At 39.2% G+C, this 26,749-nt stretch overlaps 1 protein-coding gene across 3 annotated transcripts in view; it reads left to right on the forward strand.

Annotated features, from left to right (window-relative positions):
• Positions 1–26,539, forward strand: part of LOC138754805 (uncharacterized) — a 52,705-nt gene extending 26,166 nt beyond the window's left edge. For 2 of the 3 annotated variants that reach the window (XM_069919644.1, XM_069919643.1), the window contains 3 exons: positions 1,274–1,357; positions 4,305–4,397; positions 10,630–11,662. In XM_069919644.1, the coding sequence (XP_069775745.1) occupies positions 1,274–1,357; positions 4,305–4,397; positions 10,630–11,621 (1,169 nt within the window). In that variant the 3' untranslated portion in view covers positions 11,622–11,662. Of the gene's footprint in view, positions 1–1,273; positions 1,358–4,304; positions 4,398–10,629; positions 11,663–23,074; positions 23,110–23,439 lie in introns of those variants that run through there. The other variant, XM_069919645.1, reaches the window with a different exon arrangement.
• The last annotated feature ends 210 nt before the right edge of the window (positions 26,540–26,749 follow it).

The following is a 26,749-nucleotide window of genomic DNA, read 5'->3' on the forward strand; positions in this document are numbered from 1 at the left end:
GACTGGTCGGCCACCTGTGAAGAGCTCCTGTCTTTTGCTAATAAAAGCCTTGGTTTGGATCAACAAGTCTTTGATTCTATCGACGAGCTCTACAACAATACCATCTACAAATTTGCTGATGATACCGTAGTAGTGGGTTGTATAAAAAGAGACAATGAATCAGCATACAGGAGGGAGATTGATAACTTGGGCGAATGGTGCACCAACAATAACCTCATACTCAATATCACCAAAACCAAGGAGCTGATTGTTGACTTCAGGAAGGGAAAATCAGATGTGTGTGATCATTGAGGGATAAGAGGTGGAGAAGGTGAGCAAATTCAAGTTCTTGGGAGTCACTATCTCAGAGGATCTTTCCAAGACCCAACACACTAATGACATGTTGAAGAAAGCATGTCAGTGCCTCTACTTCCTCAGGAGTTTGCGGTGGTTTGATATGACATCGGAAACACTGGCAAATCTCTACAGATGTGTGATGGAAAATACACTGACCCGCTGCAGCACTGTCTCGTTCAGGGACACCAATACTAGTGTAAAGCCTTGCAAAAGGTGGTGGACACAGCTCAGGACATTGCAGGTAAACTCTTTCCCACCATCGAGAACATATACAGGGAATGCTGCCGTTGGAGAGCAGTAGCAATCATCGAGGATCCACATCACCTAGCACATGCTCTGTTCTCGCTGCTGTCATCAGAAAAGAGGTCTAGATGTCACAAGGCTCGTGCCACCAGGTTCGGGAACAGCTACTACCCCTCCACCATCAGAGTCCTCAATAACAAACTCACTTAGGAGCTCATTTAAGGACTCTTACTTTTGCACTTTATTGTTTGGTTTTTTTTTCTCTCCTCCTCTCTGTATTGCACAGTCATTTGTTTACAGGTACACATTATGTACATTTTTTTACACTACCAATAAGTGGGAATTCTGCCTGGCCTGCAGGAAAAAGAACCTCATGTGATGTCATGTATGTACTCTACTCTGACAATAAATCTGAAATCTGATGATAATAACTTCATTAAAATTGTCCTTCATTATTATTCTTTCCATCAGTTACAATTATTGTATTGGAGACCATATGAAATACTTGGTTGCCCAAATTCACTTGACTTAACAACAATCTAAGTGCACATGACAGACATTTTTAACAGAGGAGACCAGTGTTATTTTGAGTGATTCGTAGACTTTGTTAAGCTTGTTTGCAGGCAGTGAACAGCATTAGTAGAAAAGTGGAACCTTGTTATTTTTCACTGATCAATTTTCTTGTGATTGACAGGGCTGCCGATTCTGTTTGCCACATTTGTGCATGTAATGATCATTGCCACTGTCATTTTGATTATGAAGAAATATGAGTTCAGCGGTGAGTATGCTCGGGAACCTCCACAAATCAAAGCAGAATTTTGTTTTTTTTTAACCTGGCTGCTTGGTTCATGTGTTTGCAGAAGTGTGAACTTCCATGTGTCAACACTTCCAAAATTTGGGGGTTTCTGCATCCGGTGCTGTTGCCATTAAAGTTCAAATTTCACATTTATTGTCAGTCAGATCGGCGTGGTTAGCGCAACACCATTACGGTCCCAGTGTTGAATCTAGCACTAACTGTAAGGACTTGGTACAATCTCCCCATGTCTATGTGAGTTTTTCCGGGGGGCTTCAGTTTCCTCCAACTGTTCAAAATGTACTGGGGGGTCGTAGGTTAATTGGGATATTTGGGCTCATGGGGTGGAAAGGCCTGTCTAAATTAAATTAAAATTAGAACATTCATGATATCACATACAATCCTGAGATTGTTTTTCCTGCGGGCCAGGCAGAATTTCTACTTATGAGTAGTGCACAAAACTATACTCAAGAAAGGATATGCATGTAAAAGAGAGAAATGGAAACAAACTGACTGTAATACAGAAAAAAAATTCAATAATAAATATTGTGCATAGTTAGTGTCCTTAAATGAATCTCTGATTGAGTTTGTTGTTGAGGACTCTGATGGACTCACCATGTAAATGTTCCATGTAAATCTTTTTGATGGTGGGGAGGGCTTTACCTGTGATGAATTGGGCTGTGTCCACTACCATTCAGAGATTCCCCCATACCAGGCCATGATGCAGCCGGTCAGCACACTTTTCACCACACATCTGTAGAAGCTTGTCAAGGTTTTTGATGTCATAGCAAACCTTCTCAAACTCCAGAGGCAGTAGAGGTGTTAAGGTGCTTTCTTCCTGTTATTGCCGGGTCTGGGCCCAAGATGGTGGTGCCTATGTACGGCAGCAGCCTTGAGGGGTTGCAGACTCTGGATGAGCAGCGGACTGGCGTAGGGCACCAGTAACAGGGAGAATACCTCCTGATGAGTAGGAGAAGCAGAGGAGATGATCCTAAAGACAGTGACTGCAGTGGTGGACCAGCAAGAAGGTCAGCGGCTAAAGAACACACATAGGCAGTGGGCTGTTGGTGATTTGTGGTAAAGGACCCCACACAGGGTACGGGCTACTGGAGAACTAAGTATCATAACCAAGATTCAAGAGGATGCTGAAGGCAACGAGGGTTCCCAAAGGGCCCTGTGTGCTGAACGTTTCCTCATTGTGTCAGAGGTTTGGATCTGGGCTCAGGTTGCTGATGGTTTGAACTGAACAGGAGTCTGCAGATGCAGAGGTTGCAGAGTGCTGAAGGCAAATTCACGGACACTCGGTGACTGGGGGGACTCTCTTTTGGTTCTGTTTCTCAAACTAAGGGGCACCGGGTAATGCTAATGGTGAATCTTTATCTACCTTGAGGCAAACTAAATGAAATTTTGTGTAATATTATAGTTCTGTTTTATTGAATGAATCTGATGTGATGACATTCGTGTGTTGGGTCCTCCAAGCTGGTGACTCCCAAGAACTTAAATTTGTTCAGCCTCTCTACCTCTGATTCCCCCCTCCTCCTCAAAGATTACTGGATCATACACCTTTGGTTTTTCCTTCCGAAAGTTCACAATCAGCTCCTTGGTATTGGTGACATTGAATGAATTATACCCTGATGGGTGAGTGAGTGCTGCCAGCATTGAACATTTTGCCACGTAGGTGACCCAGGTAGGTGGCCAAGTATTCATTATGACATCAAGCCTTATTTTCTGAGAGGCGGTCAGTGATGTGGAACCTTGATGATTGTTGCTGCTCTCCAAAGGCAGTGTTCCCTGTAGATGTTCTCGACGATGGAAAGGGTTTTGCCTGTAGATTGTCTCGACGATGGAAAGGGTTTTGCCTGTGATGTTCGGGAGCATTGGTGTCCCCCCACTATTCCTAAATTTTATTCTAATCTTCTAATCTCTCTTCTAAATGTGATGAAGATGCATTGTATCATATGTTCTGGTTGTGCTCTTCTCTTCCCAATTTTTGGGAAGGGGTATTTCATACCTCATCTTTAGTTCCTAACATTAGGCTCCAAACCCTTTTCTCACTCTCTTTGGAGTAAGTAGGCCAACACGTTTATATTGAATGCATCACAATCCCATGTAGTTGCCCTTGCCTCCCTTATCGCCAAAAGGGTCTTATTGATGAGATGGAAAGCTGTTGTTCCTCCCACTCATACTCAATAGTTATCTGAGATGATAGAATGTCTGAGTTTGGAAAAAAATTAGATGCTCCACTACTGAAATGAATCTTAATTTTGTTTCTTTCTGCACTCTTTTCTCAATTATTTTCAAAATAACTAGTTTCTGGTTTATGACCCCATTCGTTGCCTTATATTTTATATTGCCTTATATTGCCTTATATTTTAAGTAGTGGTCTGTCCATGTTAAGCTAATAGCTTCTGTAAGGTGGGGTTAGACAAATCAAATAGTTTAGTGGACTTTTTCCACTTTTTAATGTAACATAGGTTACAATTCCATCTGTATTATTCTATAATATTTGTTAATATTCTATTTTATTCTTGAACCTATGTAATGTTTATACGATGAAACTAATAAAAATATTGAAAGAGGGATATTGGTGTCCCCATGCCAGACTGCAATGCAGCTGGTCGGCGTACTCTCCACCACATATCTGTCGATGTTTGCCACGGTTTCCGATGTCATATCAAACCTCTGCAAACGCCTGAGGAAGTTGAGGTGCTGACGTGTTTTCTTCACAGTGCCAATAGTGTGTTGGGTTCAGGAAAGATCCTCTGAGCTAGTGACTCCCAAGAACTTAAATTTGTTTCTTTCTCACTTAATATTGCTTATGTGTTGACTTCATCAAAGGTGTTGATCTTGCCCTGAGAGAAGACTCTGTTTTATTAATGCTACTTTGAGCTCAGTATTTCCATCTTGAATTACAAATTTCATTTCTTTTCAGAGGAAGGATGTGCATCTGAATGGCCTTTGGTCCATGGATTACTGGGTGCACTTGCTGCTCCCTTTTTATTATGTATAATTGTCTTCGTTTACAGTAAGTATTGAAAATGCTTTTGCAATTCATAGATAATTAAATATGAACATTTTTAGATGTACATTAAAGTCAAATCAGTAAATTAGTACCTTACATAAAGTCATAGGCAAATCCATATTTTACTTTCTTCCAATTTGTTTAAATGCCCCTCTCATAGAACAAGCAAGGGGCTTGTTGACAAGCCTGTATCATTGACATTCAAAGGCACTGAGGCCACTTCCAGCTGGATCGCCGCAGCGAACAGCCAGCATGGCAGGGCACAGGGGCTTTCCCTCCCACTGTGCAGAAGTTCCATGCTGCAGGAGTATTGCCAGGGGAATGGCCAGGCCTCACAGCAGCATTATGACATCACTCCTGTCACCTCCTAAAAAGGAATGCACGTGGTTTAAATAAATGGCATGGTGTGGACAGCATTTATTTCAGCAATTCTGCCTTTACATAAGATGGAATTATGTCATTCCAGATCAGGGGTTGAGTTTGGGACTTAATCTGCTGTTCATATCCTAGAGGGTAGAAATTAGTAACCAGATAGTAAATCAACCCATCAATTAAGTTCAAGCTTATTTATCATCTGGTTGCACAAGTAATTACAGGATGATGAGCTTGATGTCGGTAGTAGGAGCCTGATGTCAGTAGCAGGTAAATTATTGGAGGGTGTTCTGAGAGATTGGATATACAAGTACCCTGTATTTGGACAGCCAAGGGCTGATTAAGGATAGTCAGCAGGGCTTTGTGCATAGTAGGTTGTGTTTAACAGACCTTATAGGAGGTTACCAAGAAAGCAGATGAAGGAAAGGCTGTGGATGTTATCTTCATGGACTTTAGTAAGGCCTTTGACAAGGTTCCACATGAGAGGTTAGTTCAGAAGGTTCAGATTCTAATTATCTATGGAGAGATTGTAAATTGGATTCAAAATTGGCTGAATGGGAGAAGACAGAGAATGATAGTGGATGATTGCTTCCAGACTGGAGGCCTGTGATTAGTGGTGTGCTTCAGGGATCGGTGCTGGGACCATTGTTGTTTGTTGTCTATATAAATGATCTGGATGATAATGTGGTAAAATGGATCAGCAAGATGACAGTAAGATTGGAGGTATTGTGGACAGTTAGAAAGGCTTTCAAAGCTTGCAGAGGGATCTGGACCAACTGGAAAATGAGCCAGAAAATGGCAGATGGAATTGAATGTAGACAAGTGTGAGGTTTGCATTTTGGAAGAATAAACAAAAGTGGGATATGCACAGTAAATGGTAGGGCACTGAGGAGTGTGGAGGAATAAATGGATCTGGGAATGCAGATACAAAATTCCCTGAAAGTGGTGTCACAGGTAGACAGGGTTGTAAAGAAAGCTTTTGGCATCTTGGCCTTCATTAAAGTATTGAGTACAGGAGTTGGGATGTTATGGTGAGGTTGTATAAAACTTTGATGTGGCCAAATCTGGAGTATTGTGAGCAGTTTTGGTTGTCAAATTACAGGAAGGATATTGTGACAGGATATTTAGGAATATTTTTGGTAAATTGGTAAAATTAAAGAAGGTTACATACTTTAAAACAGATACTATTTGAAATACTGAAGAATTCATATTCAGTGACTTTACAGAAACTATGGAGAATGCTATGGAGATTTCACAAGTGGCTGTTAATTGAAGTGAATGAATGGACTATTGTCTTTAAAGCCACAGCAAGAGACAGGCTGTCTCCTAATACCTCTTCACAGAAAGGTCGTTGAGAGGTTATTACCTAAAACAACAAATTAATCAAAAGATGAACTCCTATTGTTTGCTGGAGAAGATCAGGGGTTTTTGCAAGTGAGAGAGAGAGAAGGGAGTTTGAGTCTCAGAGAGAGAGAGAGAGAGAGAGACAGAAGGGAGTCTTTGACTGTGTGTGACACAGAAAGCTGTAACAAGCCAGGAGAAGCTTGTTGGAACTGAAACAGAAGCTCCAGAGTGGCGGATGGCTGGAAGTGCTATCTGTCTGATGTTTCTCTTGGAGTAAGTGGAACAGAAAGCAACTCTGTGATAGCCTGAAAGAAAGAGGTTATCATCAGGAGAACCCTGATGGGGAAAGTTTCATCAGTAAGACACTGAGGTGACTAATGGTGGTATCTCAGTTGTGGAAATCCTGGAACCACACATCTCTCTCTGCAAACCGACAAGAACCTTCCTGAAAGGTAAACATTTACCTTTTGAGCATCAAAGCCATGTTAAATTCTGTGCACAGTATAAGAATTGTCTGCAACCAGTGAACTTGGAAGAATGAGAAGTGAGACTGAACTGTGAACCAAAGAACTTTTCTTAAATTTACACACACATTACATACACATGCACTTAGAATTAGAAGGTGGTTAAGTTGGGTTAGTTAAGTTAATAGTGATAAGTTAAAATTTGATTGTGTTTTCATGTTTAAAGATAATTAAAAACAACTTTAAGTAACCATTTGTCATGGTGAATATCTATTGCTACTGGGTTTTGGGGTCCTTTGGGCTCGTAACAATATCAATAAGATTGGAAGGGTGAAGAGAAGATTTACTAGGATGTTGCTGGGACTTTAGGAGTTGAGTTACAGGGAAAGATTACACAGGTTAGAACTTTATTCCTTGGATCTTAGAAGATTGAGAGGAGATTTGATAGAGGTTTACAAAATTATGAGGGGTATAGACAGAATAAATGCGAGTAGACTCCACTTAGATTAGGAGAGATAAATACAAGAGGACATGGCTTTTGGGTGAAAGGGGAAAAGTTTAGGGGGAACATTAGGGGGAACCTCTTCACTCAGAGAGTGGTGGGACATGGTAAATGCAGGCTCACTCAAGTTTTAAGAAAAAATTGGATAGATACATGGTTGGGAGAGATCTGGAGGGTTATGGAATGGTGCAGGTCAGTGGGACTTGCAGAATTATGTTTCAGCACAGAATAGAAGGGCTGAATGGCCTGTTTTCTGATCGGTAGTGTTCTATGGTTCTAAGTACAACCCGAGGAAACAGCGTTCTCCGGTCCACGTTGCAAAACACGCAGACACATAACTAGACTCTTGCAAAGAAGCGATACATATGCAGAACACACACACACACACACACACACACACACACATTAAAATAAATGAATATTGTTTAATAAATAGTAGAGTCTCGTATGGTTAGTGTGAGTAGTTCATTTAGTTCTTCAGAAGTTTCACTGCCCTTCTCAGCCTGGTGGTGCTGGCTCTCATACTCCTGTACCCTTCCCAATGGGAGTAACTTAAAAATGCTGTCTACTGGATGGTAGGAGGTCCTCAATAATTTTGTATACCCTCTTCAGTCAACAATCCCAGTAGATCACTTAATTGAGACCCTATTGATCCTCTCTGCCTTGACCTCCAATCCCATGCTCCACACCAACTCTACCACACTGTGATGCAGCTGGCCAGGATGCTCTGGTTAGAGCTCCTGTTGAAACCTGACAGGATGGTGGCCAGTCGCTTTGCCCGGTCAATAGCTTAAGGAGCTATCCTTAATGATTTTTTCCACCTAATATTCTTCCTGTCAAGACTGAAGCCTTCTGTTTTGTCTTACCTTTTTTTTTTCCTTTCCTCTTCAATACAATTTATTTACTCTTGGCACACATAAGCCATGGAAGATTTGACGTCTCTAAAGCAGGTCTGTTCTTTGCTGAGGTTTCCAGGTGTCCAGAACAAATTCTTCTTCCATTTTCCTCCTTAAACATCCTTCTACTTTTATCCTCTTAAAACAACTGCCTGATGTCTCATGAATAAATAATTCTGGTGAACTGCTGTGGCCCTATTTTCCCAGGACTATTTTTGATCATTCCAAACATACCCTGCTCTCAGGGAATCCACCATTGGTGCTGACCAGCTGCTGCATCGTGGAAATGTGCTGTGAGACCCTTCCATAATGCAGAGCTGAAGGAATGGCAGCTAGGTCTCAGGCTGAGTAACCTGAAACTCTGGTTCTGGCCCCAGCATTGCCTACAGCTGCCCAGGCATCGTTCTCTGGTTTTATATTTTAAATTTAGACATCCAGCACTGTTACAAGCCCTTTTGGCCCACAAGCCCATTCCCCTCAAATGCACCAATTAACCTACAAACCCCATGCGATTTGGATGGTGGGAGGAAACTGGAGCACTCGTCGGTCACGGTGAGAATATACACACTCCTTACAGACAGCGCCAGATTCGAACCCAGGTCGCTGGCTCCATGATATCATTGTGCTAAATGCTAAGCTAACCATGCCATCCTGCTATACAGGCACTTAAACACAGTTGAAATGTATTAAAAAATAAAAACTGAAGTGAAACATTGTACTTTATTAATGAATAGTGATGTAACCAAAATTAAGCAATAAAACAATTACATACCCAGCTACACTTGATAAATGTTTTTCCGAAGTCTAGCTGACCTCTTCATCTCGCTGGTTCCAGAACTAATGCTGGTCTCATTGGTAAGTCCAGAGCCAGTGCAGGAGGTTCAGGTGCTCCAGCAAGCTTGAAGTCTCAGACGTGTGAAGGATAGATGAGCAGTGATATCTCAATTACAAAAAAAAACTCCATAAATTTCAAGGGTGGGGGGGAGGTCTGAGGAAATTACTTCCTTGTTAAGACCATAAGACAGGAGTAGAAAAAGGCTATTCAGCCCATCGCGTCTTCCCCACCATTTGGTCATGAGCTGGTTCATTTTCCCACTCAGCCTCATTGCCTATAACCTTTGATGCCCTGGGTAATCAAGAACCTATCAATTTGCCTTAATTATACCCAATGACCTGGCCTCTACAGCTACCTGTGGCAACAAATTTCACAGATCCACTACCCTCTGGTTAACGAAATTCCTCCACATCTTTGTTCTGACACCCTTCAATTCTGAAGTTGTGCCCTCTCTGTTCTTAGTGGACACCCTTCAATCCTGAAGTTGTGCCCTCTCTGTCCTAGATTCTCCCACTGTGGGAAACAACCTTTCTATCGCTACTCTGTCCATGCCTTTCAAAATCTGAAATGTTTCAAAGAGATTCCCCCCTCATTTTCCTAAATTCCAACAAGTACAGGTCAAGAGCTGTCAACATTCCTCATATGATAACCCTTTCATTTATGGAATCACCCTTGTGAAATCTCCTCTGAACCTTCTCCAACGTCAGCACATCCTTTCTTAAATGAGGAGCCCAAAACTGCTTACAATATTCTGAAAGGATTCGCCAGTGCCTTCTAAATCCTCAAGCCTCTGCCTTCATTCAGAAAGGAAGACAGGATGGGATGTTATAGGCCAGATAATTCATCATCTTTTATGGGTAAGATGCTGGAATTTTCAGGTAAACTGAATCCATCGACAACATGGTTTTATGAAAGGCAGGGCCATAGCTACATAATAAAGGGTTTGTTATTTTAAAACTGAGGTGCAAAGAAACCTACTCTGAATGGGATTGGTTGATGCAAGTGACAAAGAAAAGTTGTACCCAGTTCAGGCGATCCAATGTGACCTGGGCTATAGAGTTATGAAGTTCCAAGTTAGCTTACAAGTTGCCACTTAACTCTTGGGATGTAGTCAATCTTTGAAGGACTTTTCAGAATTTGTACTCAGTGTGGGCTTCAGTAACTTTCTCCATGTGAAATTGGTTTGGTAAAATTACCCCCAGTCCTTACAGTTATGTTGAATCCATTAGTCCTGGCTCCTGTCCTCCTTCATCAATGCATTTCCACAAATATACCTTTTAAAAGTGTCCATATTGGAAAGAGTTGAGCCAAAAGCTGAAAGCAGTGATATTGTGCCTACAAACAGGGTGATGTACAACCTAACTATAGTGTTTGTGTTACATTGTTCTCCTCATGCAATGAGTGATCCCATCACACAACTTATGGACATTCAGTGACCTGTCAGCGACAAACTTGGCTCCTTGTCCAGCTCTTACAGGACTGACACAATTGGTTTGGAAGAGAGCAAGTGGTTTGGATAAACTGTTGAAAAGTGCAGGTAACCAGGATGTGTGAGGAGGGGACTGCAGGATGGGTGTATTTTGACCACCATCATCATCCGTTGCAAAGTTGGTGATGTAACGCTACTAGAATCAGAGGAGTCAGGAGGAATGAACTATGGGACCTACAAATGGTAAGTTAATTTTTTAAAGGTGATAAACATAAGATTTATTTCCACAAATAAATTATTTCTGGCATGCCTTTATGATGTATGTATGTATTCATTTATTTAATTTGAACCATGATTGTGTCAGTAGATAAAGATTTTATTTTTATTTTTCAGCAAACCCAGATCTACTGGGGGAGCAGACAGCTGAAGGACAAGTAGAGGTTGCTCTTGTCTCCACCAATGCTCCTGCATTAAATGGAACCATCTCCTGCCCCATTACCAGTCTGCCCCACAGCTCTGCCAAACCCTGCATGGGCACTTTACCTTCACCTGGCACCTGGAGTTCTTCCCCTGCCACATCCCATTATGATGCAGCTGCTGTGTCCACCCCTACTACTCACAAGGAGCAGGCTCGTCCATGCACTTCCACACCATTAGGCATGGCAGAGCCGGAGGAAGAAGATGTGGCTGGGCCATGCAGATGTCAACATGGACAGGGAACTGGTAGAAAGACACCGCCTCATGAGTTTATGGGCCTGTTCCGCGATGAATTCTCCAGGACAGAAGAGGCAGCGACAGTGGGATTGGGAGACTTGTTCACTGCCTTGGCAGATATGCAGGCCTCCTTTTACACTGACTTACACAATATCCACAGAAATATGCAGTCAGACATAGTCGATTTGGAGTCCAAAATTCAGATAGGCTTTGCAGGTCTGCAGTATGTACTGCAGAATGGCATAGCAGATCATGTGACAGCATTGCAGGCTGCCTTAGGCAAGATTCAGGATGCCCTGTGTGCAGGCTTGTCAGACATAAGGGATGCTATTAATATCGGCATCAACCAGGGAGATTCAAGTATTCAAAAAGTACACTCAACAATGCTGGAGGGTTTAGCTCAGATCAGCGAAGAGACTGATTCTGTGGTTAGTCTCCTTACTGAAATGGTGGAGAATAAAAGCCCCTCGCTGTTAGGTGGGACGGAAACCTCTGAGACTCAAAATGGTGTTAGAGATGTTGGGGATGCAGCAACCAACAGGCCTCCACCTGCTACTCAGCCCAGGTTCCCGATGGATAGCCCATCCCATACTTCCTCCACCACTCGTGCTGCACTGAGAAAAGTATCATTGGTGCGCAGACGGAAAAGTTCACGAATAAAGAAGTTATAAACGGTAAACATACGTCATAAATAAAGCTAGTTTTTCTTTCTGCTCTGACTTCCATTTTTTGTTTAGCAATGTTCTCTGTGTACACTTGAACAGAGCTGGTGAGTGGGATTAGGGGTGACACAACCTGGGATTCCATGCATGGTGTCTACACCTTAGCTTGAAGTGGTTTGCAGGTGGTGTCCCAAGAAAGCAGCTTCTATCCTCAAGGACCCCCACCACCTAGACCATCAGGAAGGAGTACAGGAGCCTGAAGACAAATACCCAGTGCCACAAGGACAGGTTCTTCCCCACTGCCATCGGATTCCTGAATGGACAATGAACCACAGATACTTCCTCACTTTCTCTCTTTTTGCACTAATTTAAAAAAAGTAATTTATGGCAATATTTCACCTTTGATACTACTGCAAAACAATGAATTTTGTGACATGTTCATGACAATGAAATTTGGTGAGCCCGCAGTGCTTGAGTTCTTGTAGGAACATCACTCAGAAGATCTGAAGTGATACTAACCAAAGTCTTTGAAGATGATGGAAGCTACACGTATGTACCAGAAATGGGAGAAATTGAAATGGTTGGCCATTGGCAGGTCCCCACTATTACAGCAGATGGAGTGGAAGTGCTTGATGAAACAATAGCTGACCTCTTGTCCATTGGCTTGAGTTCCTCCACCTCCCCCACCTTTCTATTTGAGCCTGATTTTTGCTCATGTTGGTTCTTTATCTTTGCTATAGAGAACACTGTGTGACCTTACAAGTTTCCCCTGCTCTTTACGCATGTATATTAAACCTGTTTTGTGAATCTAGCCTTTTCCTAATTCTTGAGAAGTGGTGGTTTACCAATATCTTGTATTGCTATAGTACATGTGGTAAAGCTGTGCTGGAGACTTAATGATAATGGTGACATTTCTTCATCAGAGTGATGAGCAATTTGGAGGAACTGCAAGAGTCAGCGTACCCTTGAACCTGAACTCTCTTTCTTTGTGGTAGACATTGTGACTTTGCAGTGCTATTGAAGTGGACTAAGCAAGTAACCACAGGGCATTAGTAGTCGGCATTTTGACTCAATAGCCATGCAAATCTTCCTTAGTACCAGTGCAAAACCTAAATTTTTCCTTATTGTATGTTTCGTCATTTTGCCTGCAGTGCTCATCAGTCCAATAATAGTGAAACTCAAAGCCTGCAGATGCTAGGATCTTGAAACAGACAATGATTTTCTGGAAGAACTCAGCAAGTCAGGGAGCATCCATGGGTAGAAATGGTTAGTCAACATTTTGGGTCCGGACTCTTCGTAAAGGGCCTCGTCCAAAAACGTTGACCGACTTGCTATGTTCCTCCATTAGCTCATTGTTGGCAGTACAAAGTTTAGATTTATTGTCAGAGTACATACATGGCATCACATAGAACCCTGAGATTCTTTTTTCCTGTGGGCCAGGCAGAATCTTTCCGTTGGTAGTGCCAACTGTACTCAAGAAAAAATATACGTATGCAGAAGAGAAATGTAAACCAAGAAAGAAATGTGAAACTACAAAGCAGAAAAAAATATTCAGTAATAAATAATGTGCCAAGTAAGAGTCCTTTAATATGTTCTGAATGGGTTTGCTGCTTAGGAATCTGATGGTGGAGGGGCAGCAACTGTTCCTGAATCTGGTGGTGCGTGTCTTGTAGCATCTATACCTCTTTCCTGATGGAGAACAAAGCATGTCCTGGGTGGTGTGGATCCTTGTTGAATGCTGCTGCTTTCCGACGGCATTGTTCCATGTGGATTTTCTCGATGGTGCAGAGGGTTTTTGCCTGTGATGTACAGGGTTGTGTCCACAATCTTTGGCAGGGCTTTCCACTCAGGGGTATTGGTGCCCCCATATCAGGCCATGTATCAGCCGGTCAGCACATTTTCCACTACACATCTGCAGAGATTTGCCAAGATTTCCAATGTCACACCCAAATTCTGCAAACTCCTGAGGAAGTCGAGGCACCTATGTGCTTTCTTTTTTTTTTAATTTTTTATTCTTCACACTATAAACCACATTGATCAAGATACATACATTTTCCTTTTCAAATATATACAGTGTCGTTTTCTCCACCCCCCCCTCTTCCCATCCCACCCTCCCTACCTCCTCTCCCATTCATTTAAAGTTCAGAATCTAAGATACATTAAACCCGTCAAACAATGTTGTCACTCAATAAAAACAAACAAGAATTTCCACTGAGTCAATTCTTTTCATTCCCTTCTCCTTCTGTCATTTTAGGTGGTAGATGTCCCCGGTAGGTTATCTCTATTGTGTTTCATGTATGGCTCCCATATTTGTTCAAATATTGTAATATTATTTCTTAAATTATATGTTATTTCTTCTAATGGAATACATTTATTCATTTCTATATACCATTGTTATATTCTCAAGTTATCTTCCAATTTCCAGGCTGACATAATACATTTTTTTGCTACAGTTAGGGCTATCTTAACAAATCTTTTTTGTGCACCATCCAAATCAAGTCCAAATTCTTTGTTTTTTACATTACTCTGGGTTTTTTGGTATATTACTTTTTGTGATTTTATTTAATATCTGGTTTAGATCTTCCCAAAATTTTTTCACTTTCTCACATGTCCAGATTGCATGAATTGTTGTTCCCATTTCCTTTTTACAGTGAAAACATCTGTCAGATACTGTTGGGTCCCATTTATTTAACTTTTGAGGTGTAATATATAGCCTGTGTATTCAGTTATATTGTATCATACGTAACCTCATATTTATTGTAGTTCTCATAGTTCCTGAGCATAACTTCTCCCATGTTTCATTCTTTATGTTTAGATCTTGTTCCCATTTTTGTTTAGTTTTACTATTTGTTTCCTCGTTCTCCTTTTCTTGTAGTTTAATATACATGTTTGTTATAAATTTTTTGATTATCATTGTGTCTGTAATCACATATTCAAAATTACTTCCCTCTGGTAACCTCAGACTGCTTCCCAATTTGTCCTTCAAGTAGGATTTCAGTTGGTAGTATGCCAACACTGTATCGTGAGTTATATTATATTTATCCTTCATTTGTTCAAAGGATAATAATTTATTTCCTGAAAAGCAATTTTCTATTCTTTTGATCCCTTTTTTCTCCCATTCTCTAAAGGAAAGGTTATCTATTGTAAAAGGGATTAGCTGATTTTGCGTCAGTATTAGTTTTGGTTGTTGGTAATTTGTTTTATTTCTTTCTACATGAATCTTCTTCCAAATATTGAGGAGATGATGTAATACTGGAGAAGTTCTATGTTGTACCAATTTTTCATCCCATTTATATAATATGTGTTCAGGTATCTTCTCCCCTATTTTATCTAGTTCTAATCTAGTCCAATCTGGCTTTTCCTTTGTTTGATAAAAATCTGATAGGTATCTTAATTGTGCGGCTCTATAATAATTTTTAAAGTTTGGCAGTTGTAAGCCTCCTTGTTTATACCATTCTTTTAATTTGTCTAGTACTATCCTCAGTTTCCCCCCTTTCCATAAAAATTTCCTTATTATTTTCTTTAACTCCTTGAAGAATTTCTCCGTCAAGTGTATTGGCAATGCCTGAAATAGGTATTGTATCCTATTAGTGTTAGTGGTAAGTCTTTCCAATGCTCTAAGTCGTCCTGTAATTTTTTCATTAGTGGATAATAATTGAGTTTATATAGATGGCCGAGGTTTTTATTTATTTGTATACCTAGGTATCATATTGCTTGCATTTGCCATCTGAATGGTGATTCTTTCTTAAATTTTGAGAAATCCGCATTATTCAATGGCATTGCTTCACTTTTATTTGTGTTAATCTTGTATCCCGACACTTCTCCATATTCCTTCAATTTCTTATGTAATTCTTTTATTGATATTTCTGGTTCTGTTAAGTATACTATAAAGTCATCTGCAAATAAACTGATTTTATATTCCTTGTCTTTTATTTTTATCCCTTTCATTTTATTTTCTGTTCTTATCAGTTCTGCTAGTGGTTCAATGGCTAACGCGAACAATAAGGGTGATAGTGGGCATCCCTGCCTTGTTGATCTGCTTAATTTAAATTGTTTTGATATATATCCATTTACTGTCACTTTCGCCAATGGCCCCTTATATAATGCTTTAATCCAATTAATATATTTCTCTGGTAAACTGAATTTTTGTAGTACTTTGAATAAATAATTCCATTCTACTCTCTCAAAGGCCTTCTCTGCGTCTAAAGCCACCGCTACTGTTGGAGCTTTATTTCCTTCTACTGCATGAATTAAGTTAATAAATTTACAAATATTGTCTGTTGTTCGTCTTTTTTTAATAAATCCAGTTTGGTCTAGATTTACTATTTTTGGTACATAGTCGGCTAATCTGTTTGCTAATAGTTTAGCTATTATCTTATAATCTGTGTTAAGTAAAGATATTGGTCTATATGACGCTGGTGCGAGTGGATCTTTCCCTGTCTTTGGTATTACTGTAATTATTGCTGTTTTGCATGAACCTGGTAAGCTTTGTGTTTTATCAATCTGGTTGATTACTTCCAGGAGGGGAGGAATTAATAAATCTTTAAATGTTTTATAGAATTCTATTGGGAATCCATCCTCTCCTGGTGTTTTATTATTCAGTAGTTTTTTTATTATCTCTTGTATTTCTACTATTTCAAATGGTTCTGTTAATTTATTTTGTTCCTCTATTTGTAATTTTGGAAGTTCACTTTTAGTTAAAAATTCATCTATTTTGTCTTCTTTCCCTTCGTTTTCAGTTTGGTATAATTGTTCGTAGAATTCTCTGAAGTTTTCATTAATCTCCGTTGGATTATATGCGATTTGTTTGTCTTTTTTCCTTGATGCCAATACCATTCTCTTAGTTTGTTTTGTCTTAAGCTGCCATGCTAGAATTTTGTGCGTTTTTTCTCCTAGTTCATAATATTTCTGTTTTGTCTTCATTATGTTCTTCTCCACCTTATATGTTTGTAGTATTTCATATTTTATTTTTTTATCTGCCAATTCTCTTCTTTTAGTTGTCTTCCTTCATTGCTAATTCTTTTTCTATATTTGCTATTTCCCTTTCCAACTGCTCTGTTTCCTGATTGTAGTCCTTCTTCATCTTGGTTACATAACTTATTATTTTCCCTCTGATGAACGCTTTCATTGCGTCCCATAGTATAAACTTATCTTTCACTGATTCCGTATTTATTTCAAAGTACATTTTAATTTGTCTTTCAATGAATTCTCTAAAATCCTGCCTTTTAAGTAGCATGGAGTTTAATCTCCATCTATACATTCTTGGAGGGATGTCCTCTAACTCTGGGGTGAGTGGTCCGATAATATTCTAGCTTTATATTCTGTTTTTCTAACTCTGTCTTGCATGCGAGCTGATAACAGGAATAGGTCTATTCTTGAGTATGTTTTATGACTACCCTAATAATATGAATATTCCTTTTCCTTTGGGTGTTGTTTCCTCCATATATCCAAAAGTTGCATTTCTTGCATCGATTTAATTATAAATTTGGTTACTTTGTTCTTTCTATTAATTTTTTTTCCCAGTTTTATCCATGTTTGAATCCAAATTAAGGTTGAAATCCACTCCTATTAGTATGTTCCCTTGTGTGTCTGCTATCTTCAAAAAAATATCTTGCATAAATTTTTGATCTTCTTCGTTAGGTGAATATACATTGAGTAAATTCCAAAACTCCGAATATATCTGACATTTTATCATTACATATCTCCCTGCTGGATCTATTATTTCCTCTTCTATTTTAATTGGTACATTTTAACTGATTAATATAGCTACTCCTCTAGCTTTTGAATTATATGACGCTGCTGTTACATGTCCTATCCAATCTCTCTTTAATTTCTTGTGCTCCATTTCAGTTAAGTGTGTTTCTTGCACAAATGCTATATCAATTTTTAATTTTTTCAGTAAATTTAGCAGTTTCTTCCTTTTGATTTGGTTCTGTATTCCGTTAATATTTAAAGTCGTATAGTTCAACATAGCCATTTCATACTTTGTTAATCTTTCCTTTCCGTTTCCTCATTATCACCTTTCCTTCTTATCCATTTCAGCTTTCTTGTTTTGAACACTTTATAAGACAACATTTCTAAAACATCAAACATTTCCCTTATTCTCCTATCTAAAATTTCTTTAACCCCACTATCCCCTCCCCTTCCTGAGTTGCCCTTTATCCCTTGTTGGGCAACCACATCTCCCCTCTCCATTTGGATTTGCGAATTCACTCGCAAGCGTCAACTGGTTTTGCAGTGACTGTAACTCCTCCCCACCCAGCCCCCCCCAGAAAAGATTCCAATTTTCATATACAACAAAGGTCACTCTCTTAATTCCCTCCTTACTTCCACTCGTCCCTTTCTTTCCCTTATTAATTCTTATCTATACTCTATATATTTTCCTTTAAATACGCATACACTTCCCAATAGAATTCTACAAAACATTTAAAGACCTAATAATACCGCCCCTCCTGGATGTAATCAACCAAATTGATGAGACACAAAACTTACCAGATTCATGTAAAACAGCAATAATTACAGTGATACTAAAACAAGGGAAAGATCCACTCTCACCAACGTCATATAGACCAATATCTTTGCTAAACACAGATTATAAGATAATAGCTAAACTATTAGCGAACAGATTAGCAGAACAGGTACCGAAAATGGTAAATTTAGACCAAACTGGATTTATCAAAAAAAGACGCACAACAGACAATATTTGTAAATTTATTAACTTAATTCATGCAGTAGAAGGAAATAAAGCACCGGCAGTAGCAGTTGCTTTAGACGCAGAGAAGGCCTTCGACAGAGTAGAATGGAATTACTTGTTCAAAGTATTGCAAAAATTCAGTTTACCGGAGAAGTATATTAATTGGATTAAAGCATTATATAAGGGACCGTTAGCGAAAGTGACAGTAAATGGACATGTATCAAAGCAATTTAACTTAAGCAGGTCAACGCGGCAGGGATGCCCACTATCACCATTATTGTTTGCGCTAGCTATAGAACCACTAGCAGAATCGATAAGAAGAGATAATAATATAAAAGGAATAAAAATAAAAGACAGGGAATATAAAATCAGTCTGTTTGCGGATGATGTGATAGTGTACTTAACAGAACCAGAACTATCAATAAAAGAACTATATAGGAAATTGAAGGAATATGGAGAAGTGTCGGGATACAAGATAAACGTAAATAAAAGTGAAGCAATGCCTATGAATAACGCGGATTTCTCAAAATTTAAGGAGGAATCCCCATTCAGATGGCAAACGCAGGCAATAAGATACCTAGGTGTGCAAATAAACAAAAATCTAGGCCAATTATATAAACTCAATTACAATCCACTAATGAAAAAATTACAGGACGATTTAGAGCATTGGAAAGAGCTACCACTAACACTGATAGGAAGGATAAACTGTATTAAAATGAACATTTTTCCAAGGATACTATACTTATTTCAGGCATTGCCAATACAACTGACAGAAAAATTCTTCAAAGAGTTAAAGAAAATAATAAGGAGATTTTTATGGAGAGGGGGGAAACCGAGGATAGCACTAGACAAATTAACAGAATGGTATAAACAAGGAGGCTTACAATTGCCAAACTTCAAAAATTATTATAGAGCCGCACAATTAAGGTACCTATCAGATTTTTATCAAACAAGGGAAAAACCAGACTGGACGAGACTAGAATTAGATAAAATAGGGGAAAAGATACCTGAACACATATTATATAAATGGGACGAAAAATTGGTACAACATAGAACTTCTCCAGTATTACACCATCTCCTCAATATATGGAAGAAGATTCATGTAGAAAGAAATAAAATAAATTACCAAATACCAAAACTAATATTGACGCAAAATAAGCTACTCCCTTTTACAATAGACAACCTTGCCTTTAGAAAATGGGAAAAAAAAGGGATTAAAAGAATAGAAAATTGTTTTTCAGGAAGTAGATTCTTATCCTTTGAACAAATGAGAGATAAGTACAATATAACGGGAGATACAGCGCTGGCATATTACCAACTGAGATCCTACTTGAAAGATAAATTAGGAAGCAACTTGAGTTTACCAGAGGGAAGTAACCTTGAATATGTGATTACAGATACAATGTTAATCAAAAGATTTATAAAAAATATGTATATTAAACTGCAAGAAAAGGAAAATGAGGAAACAAATGGTAAAACTAAACAAAAATGGGAACAAGATTTAAATATAAAGATAAAAAAGGAAACATGGGAGAAGTTATGCTCTGGAACGATGAGAAATACAATAAATACGAGGCTGCGTATGATACAATATAATTGGTTACACAGACTATACATTACACCGCAAAAGTTAAATAAATGGGACCCAACAGTATCTGATAGATGTTTTCGATGTAAAAAAGAAAGGGGAACAACAATTCATGCAATCTGGACATGTGAGAGAGTAGAAAAATTTTGGGATGATCTCAATCAGATATTAAATAAAATAACAGAAAACAATATACCAAAGAATCCAGAGATCTTTCTCCTAAGTAACATAAAAAATAAAGAATTTGGAATTGACTTGGAGGATGCACAAAAAAGATTTGTTAAGATAGCCCTAGCTGTAGCAAAAAAATGTATTATGTCAACCTGGAAATTGGAAGATAATTTGAAAATACAACAATGGTATATAGAAATGAATAAATGTATTCCATTAGAAAAAATAACATATAGTTTAAGAAATAATATTGAAATATTCGAACAAGTATGGGAGCCTTACATTAAATACAATAGCGAAAACCTACCGGGAACAAACATTACCTAAGTTGATGGAAGGAGAAGAGAAGAAAAGAATGGACTCAGTAGAATTTCTGGTGTATTTTTGTTGAATGACAACATTGTCTAACTGAATTAATGCAACCTAGATTGTATAACTAAAATGGATGAGAGGGGGGGGGGATGGGGGGGTGGCTTGGGAGGAGGGAGGGGGGAGGGAGAAAAAGTCACTGTAAATGTGTGGAAAAGAAAAAGTGTACATCATGGCTATTGTGATTTATGGTGTGAAAAATAAAAAATTTAAAAAAAAAAAAAAAAAAAAATACGCATACACTCATGTACACACATATACACACACACACACACACACATATATATATATTTATATATAAATATATATATACCCATAGACACACATACATATAGTTCATGGTCATTTTTGCTCTCGTTACATGTCTTCATCTCTCTGTCTGTCTTGTAGTTGTTCTGCAAATTTTCGTGCTTCCTCCGGATCCAAGAATAGTCTGTTTTTCTGTCCTGGAATAACTATTTTAAGTACCGCTGGGTACTTTAGCATAAATTTATATCCTTTTTTCCATAGGATCGCTTTTGCTGTATTAAACTCCTTTCTCTTCTTCAGGAGTTCAAAACTTATGTCTGGATAGAAAAAAATTTTTTGACCTTTGTATTCCAGTGGCTTTTTGTCTTCTCTTATTTTCTTCATTGCTTTCTCCAATATATTTTCTCTCGTATATCTTAGGAATTTTACTAAAATGGATCTTGGTTTTTGTTGTGGCTGTGGTTTAGGGGCTAATGTTCTATGTGCCCTTTCTATTTCCATTTCTTCCTGTAATTCTGGTCTTCCTAGGACCATAGGCATCCAATCTTTTATAAATTCTCTCATATTCTTGCCTTCTTCATCTTCCTTAAGGCCCACTATCTTTATATTATTTCTTCTATTATAATTTTCCATTATATCTATCTTCTGAGCTAACAGCTCTTGTGTCTCTTTAACTTTTTTATTAGATTCTTCTAATTTCTCTTTTAAGTCATCCATTTTTACGGCTGTTTCTCGTTTTTCCACCTTGTCCACTCTTTTTCTATATCTGACATGACTATCTCTAATCTATTCATTTTTTCTTCTGTACTTTTAATTATTCTTTTTATTTCACTAAATTCTTGTGATTGCCATTCTTTTACTGATTCCATATATTCTTTAAAAAAAATATATCCATTGTCTTACCTTTCCCTTCTTCTTCCATTTCTCTTTGTTCTTCTTCTTCTTCTTCTTCCTCTGGGTTGGTCATCTGTTGTTTCCTTGATTTCTTTTTACTCTCTTCTTTCTTGTTCTCGTTGTTTTCTATGTTCTCTTCTTGCTGCTGTGCTGTGGCTGTCATTCTCAGCTGTGGAGATCGACTCCTCAGCTGGTCCCCCCTCACGTCAGTGTTTTTTTTTTGTCTTGCGCATGCACGGTTGCACACTTTTGCTTGGCTCCGCGAGCCATTTTTGTATTCCTGAGCTCGGGACTTCGACTGACCTGAGGGAGCAGGCTTCTCTCTCCACAGCGGGCCTCCTCGGACAGGTAAGGCCTTCACCTTCTTCTTCCGATGTCTTTTCTTCTTCTCTTCTTCCCGTTGCTTTCGACTTTTCTTTCTTCGTTGCCATTTTCTTCCCACCTTTACTTTCACTTTATTTTAATTTTTGTGTTTGTGCCTTTGTGTTTTCTGTGTTTTTTAAAAACTTTTCCAGAGAGGGCTGGAGTTCCCCGACCGGCCACTACTCCATCACGTGACTCCCTCCCTATGTGCTTTCTTCATGAGGTTTTAGTCTATTGGGATCAGGATGATAATAATGTTGATTTGAAGACATATTGGACCACTGGAATAATTCTGGAACTGTTATAAACCTTCCATGAAAAAGAGCCAGGAGCTGTGATTCACATCATTATTACTTGCTGGTCTGAAGAGGTCATACCAGTCATAAAAGCACCATTTTTATTTTCAGAAGTGTTAGAGGTAAAAGTGCAAGAAAGTTTCCTTAGAGAGCCCAATATCTTAGACCCACCACCATCAGGAAGGAGGTATCAAAGAAGTAAGGTCAGTGTACAAGAAGCAACAAAATCAGGCCGGGAAATAGCCTCTTCCCACAGGCTGTGAGGTTGATGAATGATATCTTGTAACTGAGCAAATCATTCCAAAATATATTCAGTAAATTTATTTAAAATCATATCTTTATGCAAATACAGTATATGATTATCGTGGTCTGGAGAAGTGCTGTTTAATCAAGTTGTATATGTACAGTCAGATAAACGATAAGAAATCCTAGCCACTTTCAAATGGGTTCTGTTTGGTGATATTTAAAATTAAAATTTAGGCATACAGGATGAGCCCGTGCAGCCCAATTGACCTACAAACCACATGTTTTGAATGGTGGGAGGAAACCGATGCAGGCGCAGGGAGAATGTACAAACTCCTTCCAGACAGCATGCATGGGATTCAATCCCCTTTCGTTGGTGCTGTAACAGCACTGTGCTAACTACAACACTAATTCCGCTGTACCTATGCTAACCAGCTGGAATAATATTACATTTAAGTATTATTGTAACAATATTACAGTTTGGCAAGAGAATAGCTAAGCGATACCAATCTCCATGATAGAATAAAAAGTAAGTCCATTAAAAAAAAAGTGGTATCAACTCAGGGTCCTGAATGGTTTTTCTTTCCTTTTGTAGAAAAGACAACTGACATCCTAAACGAATGTCAACAGGTAAATATTGCTTCTCAAACCGTTGCCACATGGCTATATGCCACTTGTAAATTTTCTGTCCTCATTTTTTTTGGAAAATGATACTGATCTTCTTCCTATTCCAAAGCACCTTTTAAATAATGCCATGCTAGTATTCTCCATGTACCAAGTTCCTCAATGTGCCATTAACAGATGGAAATGTTCAGCCAGTGCGGATTTGGTTTTGAGAGAATTTCACGAATTGATGTGAACATGAAAGAGTATTTGGTCAGATATAACAGTGGACACAATGCTTTGAAGATTTTCTTCCTGTTTTAAACCTCTCTGTGTATTTTCACCTTCCCCGCACAGAGTCAGGACCAGGACAACAACGGAGAAAGTGATACAGATCAAGAGAGAGAAGGATCTGAGCCAGCAATGGCCTGATTCCCGTTCGTACCTTCTGGAGTGGTTCAAATCCCTTGTGTAGCCATGCAGGTGGCCTCCTGGCTTCTCTGACAAGAAGATTTAGTTGGAAGGTACGACTCTTGGTCGTGGTTTCTACCTTGGAAAGGCTGGTGGCTTCATCCCCAGGTGGCTGGCAGAACAGCATGAGCCCTGCAGTAAACTGCATGGGCTCATGCCCAAGATGTGACAGCCTGCTCTGAACTCATCAGTATGTCTGTTTGTGTTACATTACAATTCGTTCAATTTCTAACCCAGTTTGCAGTTGAACATTCTCACATTAGATTTGTACTGAAAGTCTCAAATCAGGTTATGATTTACAATCATATGATTTACAACAGTTCCATTTTATAAATTATTCTTGTGTCCAAGCCAGGAATAAACACCTGAATTTATAAACCACCTTGAATGTAGTGAACCTTTCCAAAGTCCTGATAGAAAATTTGTTATCTGTTTACAGTTCTTTTATTTATTTACATGTTTACGCTGTGTACAGTTTTTTTTTGCATGAGCAGTTAGAGGTAATTCTGCCGCACCCACAGGATAAAGGAATCTCAGGGTTGTATGTGATGTCATGTATGTACTCTGACAATAAATCTGAATCTGATCTGAAATGGTGATCACAAGATGAGCATAAAGAACCCCTTGGTCAAACTACATAAGAAATAAAAACAGGAGTCGGCCATCCAGCCCAACAAGCCTGCTCCTCCATTCATGGCTGATTTGATGATAGGCACATCTCCACTTACCTCCCTTTACCCCATATCCCTTAATTCTCCTACTACAGTCCAAAAATCTGGATGTCAGAAATACAGGCAACCCAAGAATCTGGACTTTTTGACAACTCTGATTTTATGTGCGTGCATGTATACGTGTGTGTGTAATGCCCAAGAATTCTGAAGACCCAGATCACCCCAATGCCTGAGCAGTCCAGATTTTAGGATTTTTACTGTATGTAAAAATCTATCCAGCCTTGTCTTAAATATATTCACTGAGGTCACCTCCACTGCTGCAATGGGCAGTGAATTCCACAGGTTCACTTCCCTCTGGGAAAATCAGTTTCTCCTCCCCATCCTGAATCTATAACCCTGAATCTTGAGGCTGCATCACCTAGTTCTGGTCTCCCCCACCAATGAAAACAACTTACCTACCTCAATCTTATCTATGCCTTTTAGCAGTTTCCAGGAGAGGAGAGGGCCAACGAGATAGAGGGATTGAATTCAGGAGTTTAGACCCTCGGCCACCAATGGTGGAGCAAACAAATGTGGTCTGTAGCAAGAAGCCAGCAATGGTGAGGAGTGGAGATCCAAGGGATAGAATGGAGGAGCTTAAAGGAAAGGGGAAGGCCAAGATGAGGACTGGTGGTGGTTAAAAAGGTGAGAGGTTTAAAATGGAAGTGTTGATCAGTGAGCACAGTAGGGTGACAGGAATGGAAGACTTAGGAAAGGGATAACCATTTCAGATGGGCCCAGGTTCACAGAGAGCAGAAGAGGCTGTAGTGGGTTTGAGAAGAGCTCAACTGAGATCCTGTCACCTCTTCCAACTGCAGAAGTTTTGAAGCTCCCTCCCTACACTTCTCAATTCTTCTGTGTCCCATTGACACTCCTTTTCCTCTTAGCTCAAGGCAGTGTCAATGGATGTGTATATTCAGCCAGGCACTGCTAGAGTCCCCATTCACCATCTAGACTTTCTGTTGAGGGCTAGAGCAGGAATGGACACATGGTTTCTTGGAGAGGAGCCTGTCAGTGCAGAAAAAGACATGTGGTTCAGACATGTGGTTCCCTTTGCCCAATGTGCTGTCGGCCTGGCCAAGACGGCATCATTTATTCTCATTAATGGTTATTATAACTGAAGTGCTGGTCATGAGCTTCCTCTAGCAACTCTCCAGTGTTCTGATAGTGAACTGGAATTAATCCCATCCTGTGTGTAATGAAGTCCCCACGATCATCTCCTTCATCTTGTCCACGTTGAGACTCAGGTTGTTACTCTAGTACCATATTAGATTTCCGCCTCTTCTCTGTCATGCGACTCATCATTGCTGATGAGGCCAACTACCGTTGTGTCTTCTGCAAACTTGATGACACTTGGAGCTATACCTGGTAATGCAATCGTGGGTCAGTAACATACAGGAAGGAAGGGGTCACTGAAGTGCAGAAAGGTGTGGATTTTGTACTGGGTTTGAAGTCGTGATCTGTGGACTGTTCTGATGTTGGAGAGGGTTCAAAGGAGGTTCACAAGGATGATTCCAGAAATGAAAGGATTATCATATGAAGAGTGTTGATAGCTCTTGGACTGTACTCGATGGAATTTAGGAGAAGGAGTGGGGGGTGGGGGGATCTCATTAAAACATTCCAAATGTTGAAAGGCTTGGACAGAGTAAATGTAGGTTATTTCCCATGGCGGGAGAGTCCGGGACAAAGAGGCACAACTTCAGAATAAATCTGCAGAGGGTGGTAAATCTGTGGAATTTGTTTCCACAGCCGGTTGTAGAGTCCAGGTCATTGGGTGTAGTTAAGGCAGACATTGATAGGTTCTAGATTTGCCAGGATATCAAAAATTATGGAGAGAAGGCCAGGGAGTGGGGCTGAGTGGTAAAATGGATCAATTCATGATGAAATGGCAGGGCAGACTCAAAGGACTGAATGGCCATATTACTTTCGTTTCGAGACTGAGTCCTTTTTTTAAAAATTTTTAAAATTGTTTTATTTTTCACACTATAAACCATATTGATCAAGATACATACATTTTCCTTCTTAAATATATACAGTGTCATTTTCTCCCCCCGTTCCCTCCTCCCCTCCCATTTATTTAAAGTTCAGAATATAAGATAAATTAAACCCATTAAACAATGTTGTCACTCAATAAAAATAAACAAGAAATTCCACTGAGTCAGTTCTTTTCATTATCTTCTCCTTCTGTCATTTTAGGTGGTGGATGTCCACAGTAGGTTTTCTCTATTGTGTTTCATGTATGGCTCCCATATTTGTTCAAATATTGTAATATTATTTCTTAAATTATATGTTATTTCTTCTAATGGAATACATTTATTCATTTCTATATACCATTGTTGTATTCTCAAGTTATCTTCTAATTTCCAGGCTGACATAATACATTTTTTTGCTACAGCTAGGGCTATCATAACAAATCTTTTTTGTGCACCATCCAAATCAAGTCCAAATTCTTTGTTTTTTATGTTACTTAGGAGGAAGATCTCTGG

The sequence above is a fragment of the Narcine bancroftii genome, chromosome 2 (assembly GCF_036971445.1).
Source record: "Narcine bancroftii isolate sNarBan1 chromosome 2, sNarBan1.hap1, whole genome shotgun sequence".
In the NCBI taxonomy this organism is placed as follows: Eukaryota; Metazoa; Chordata; class Chondrichthyes; order Torpediniformes; family Narcinidae; genus Narcine; species Narcine bancroftii.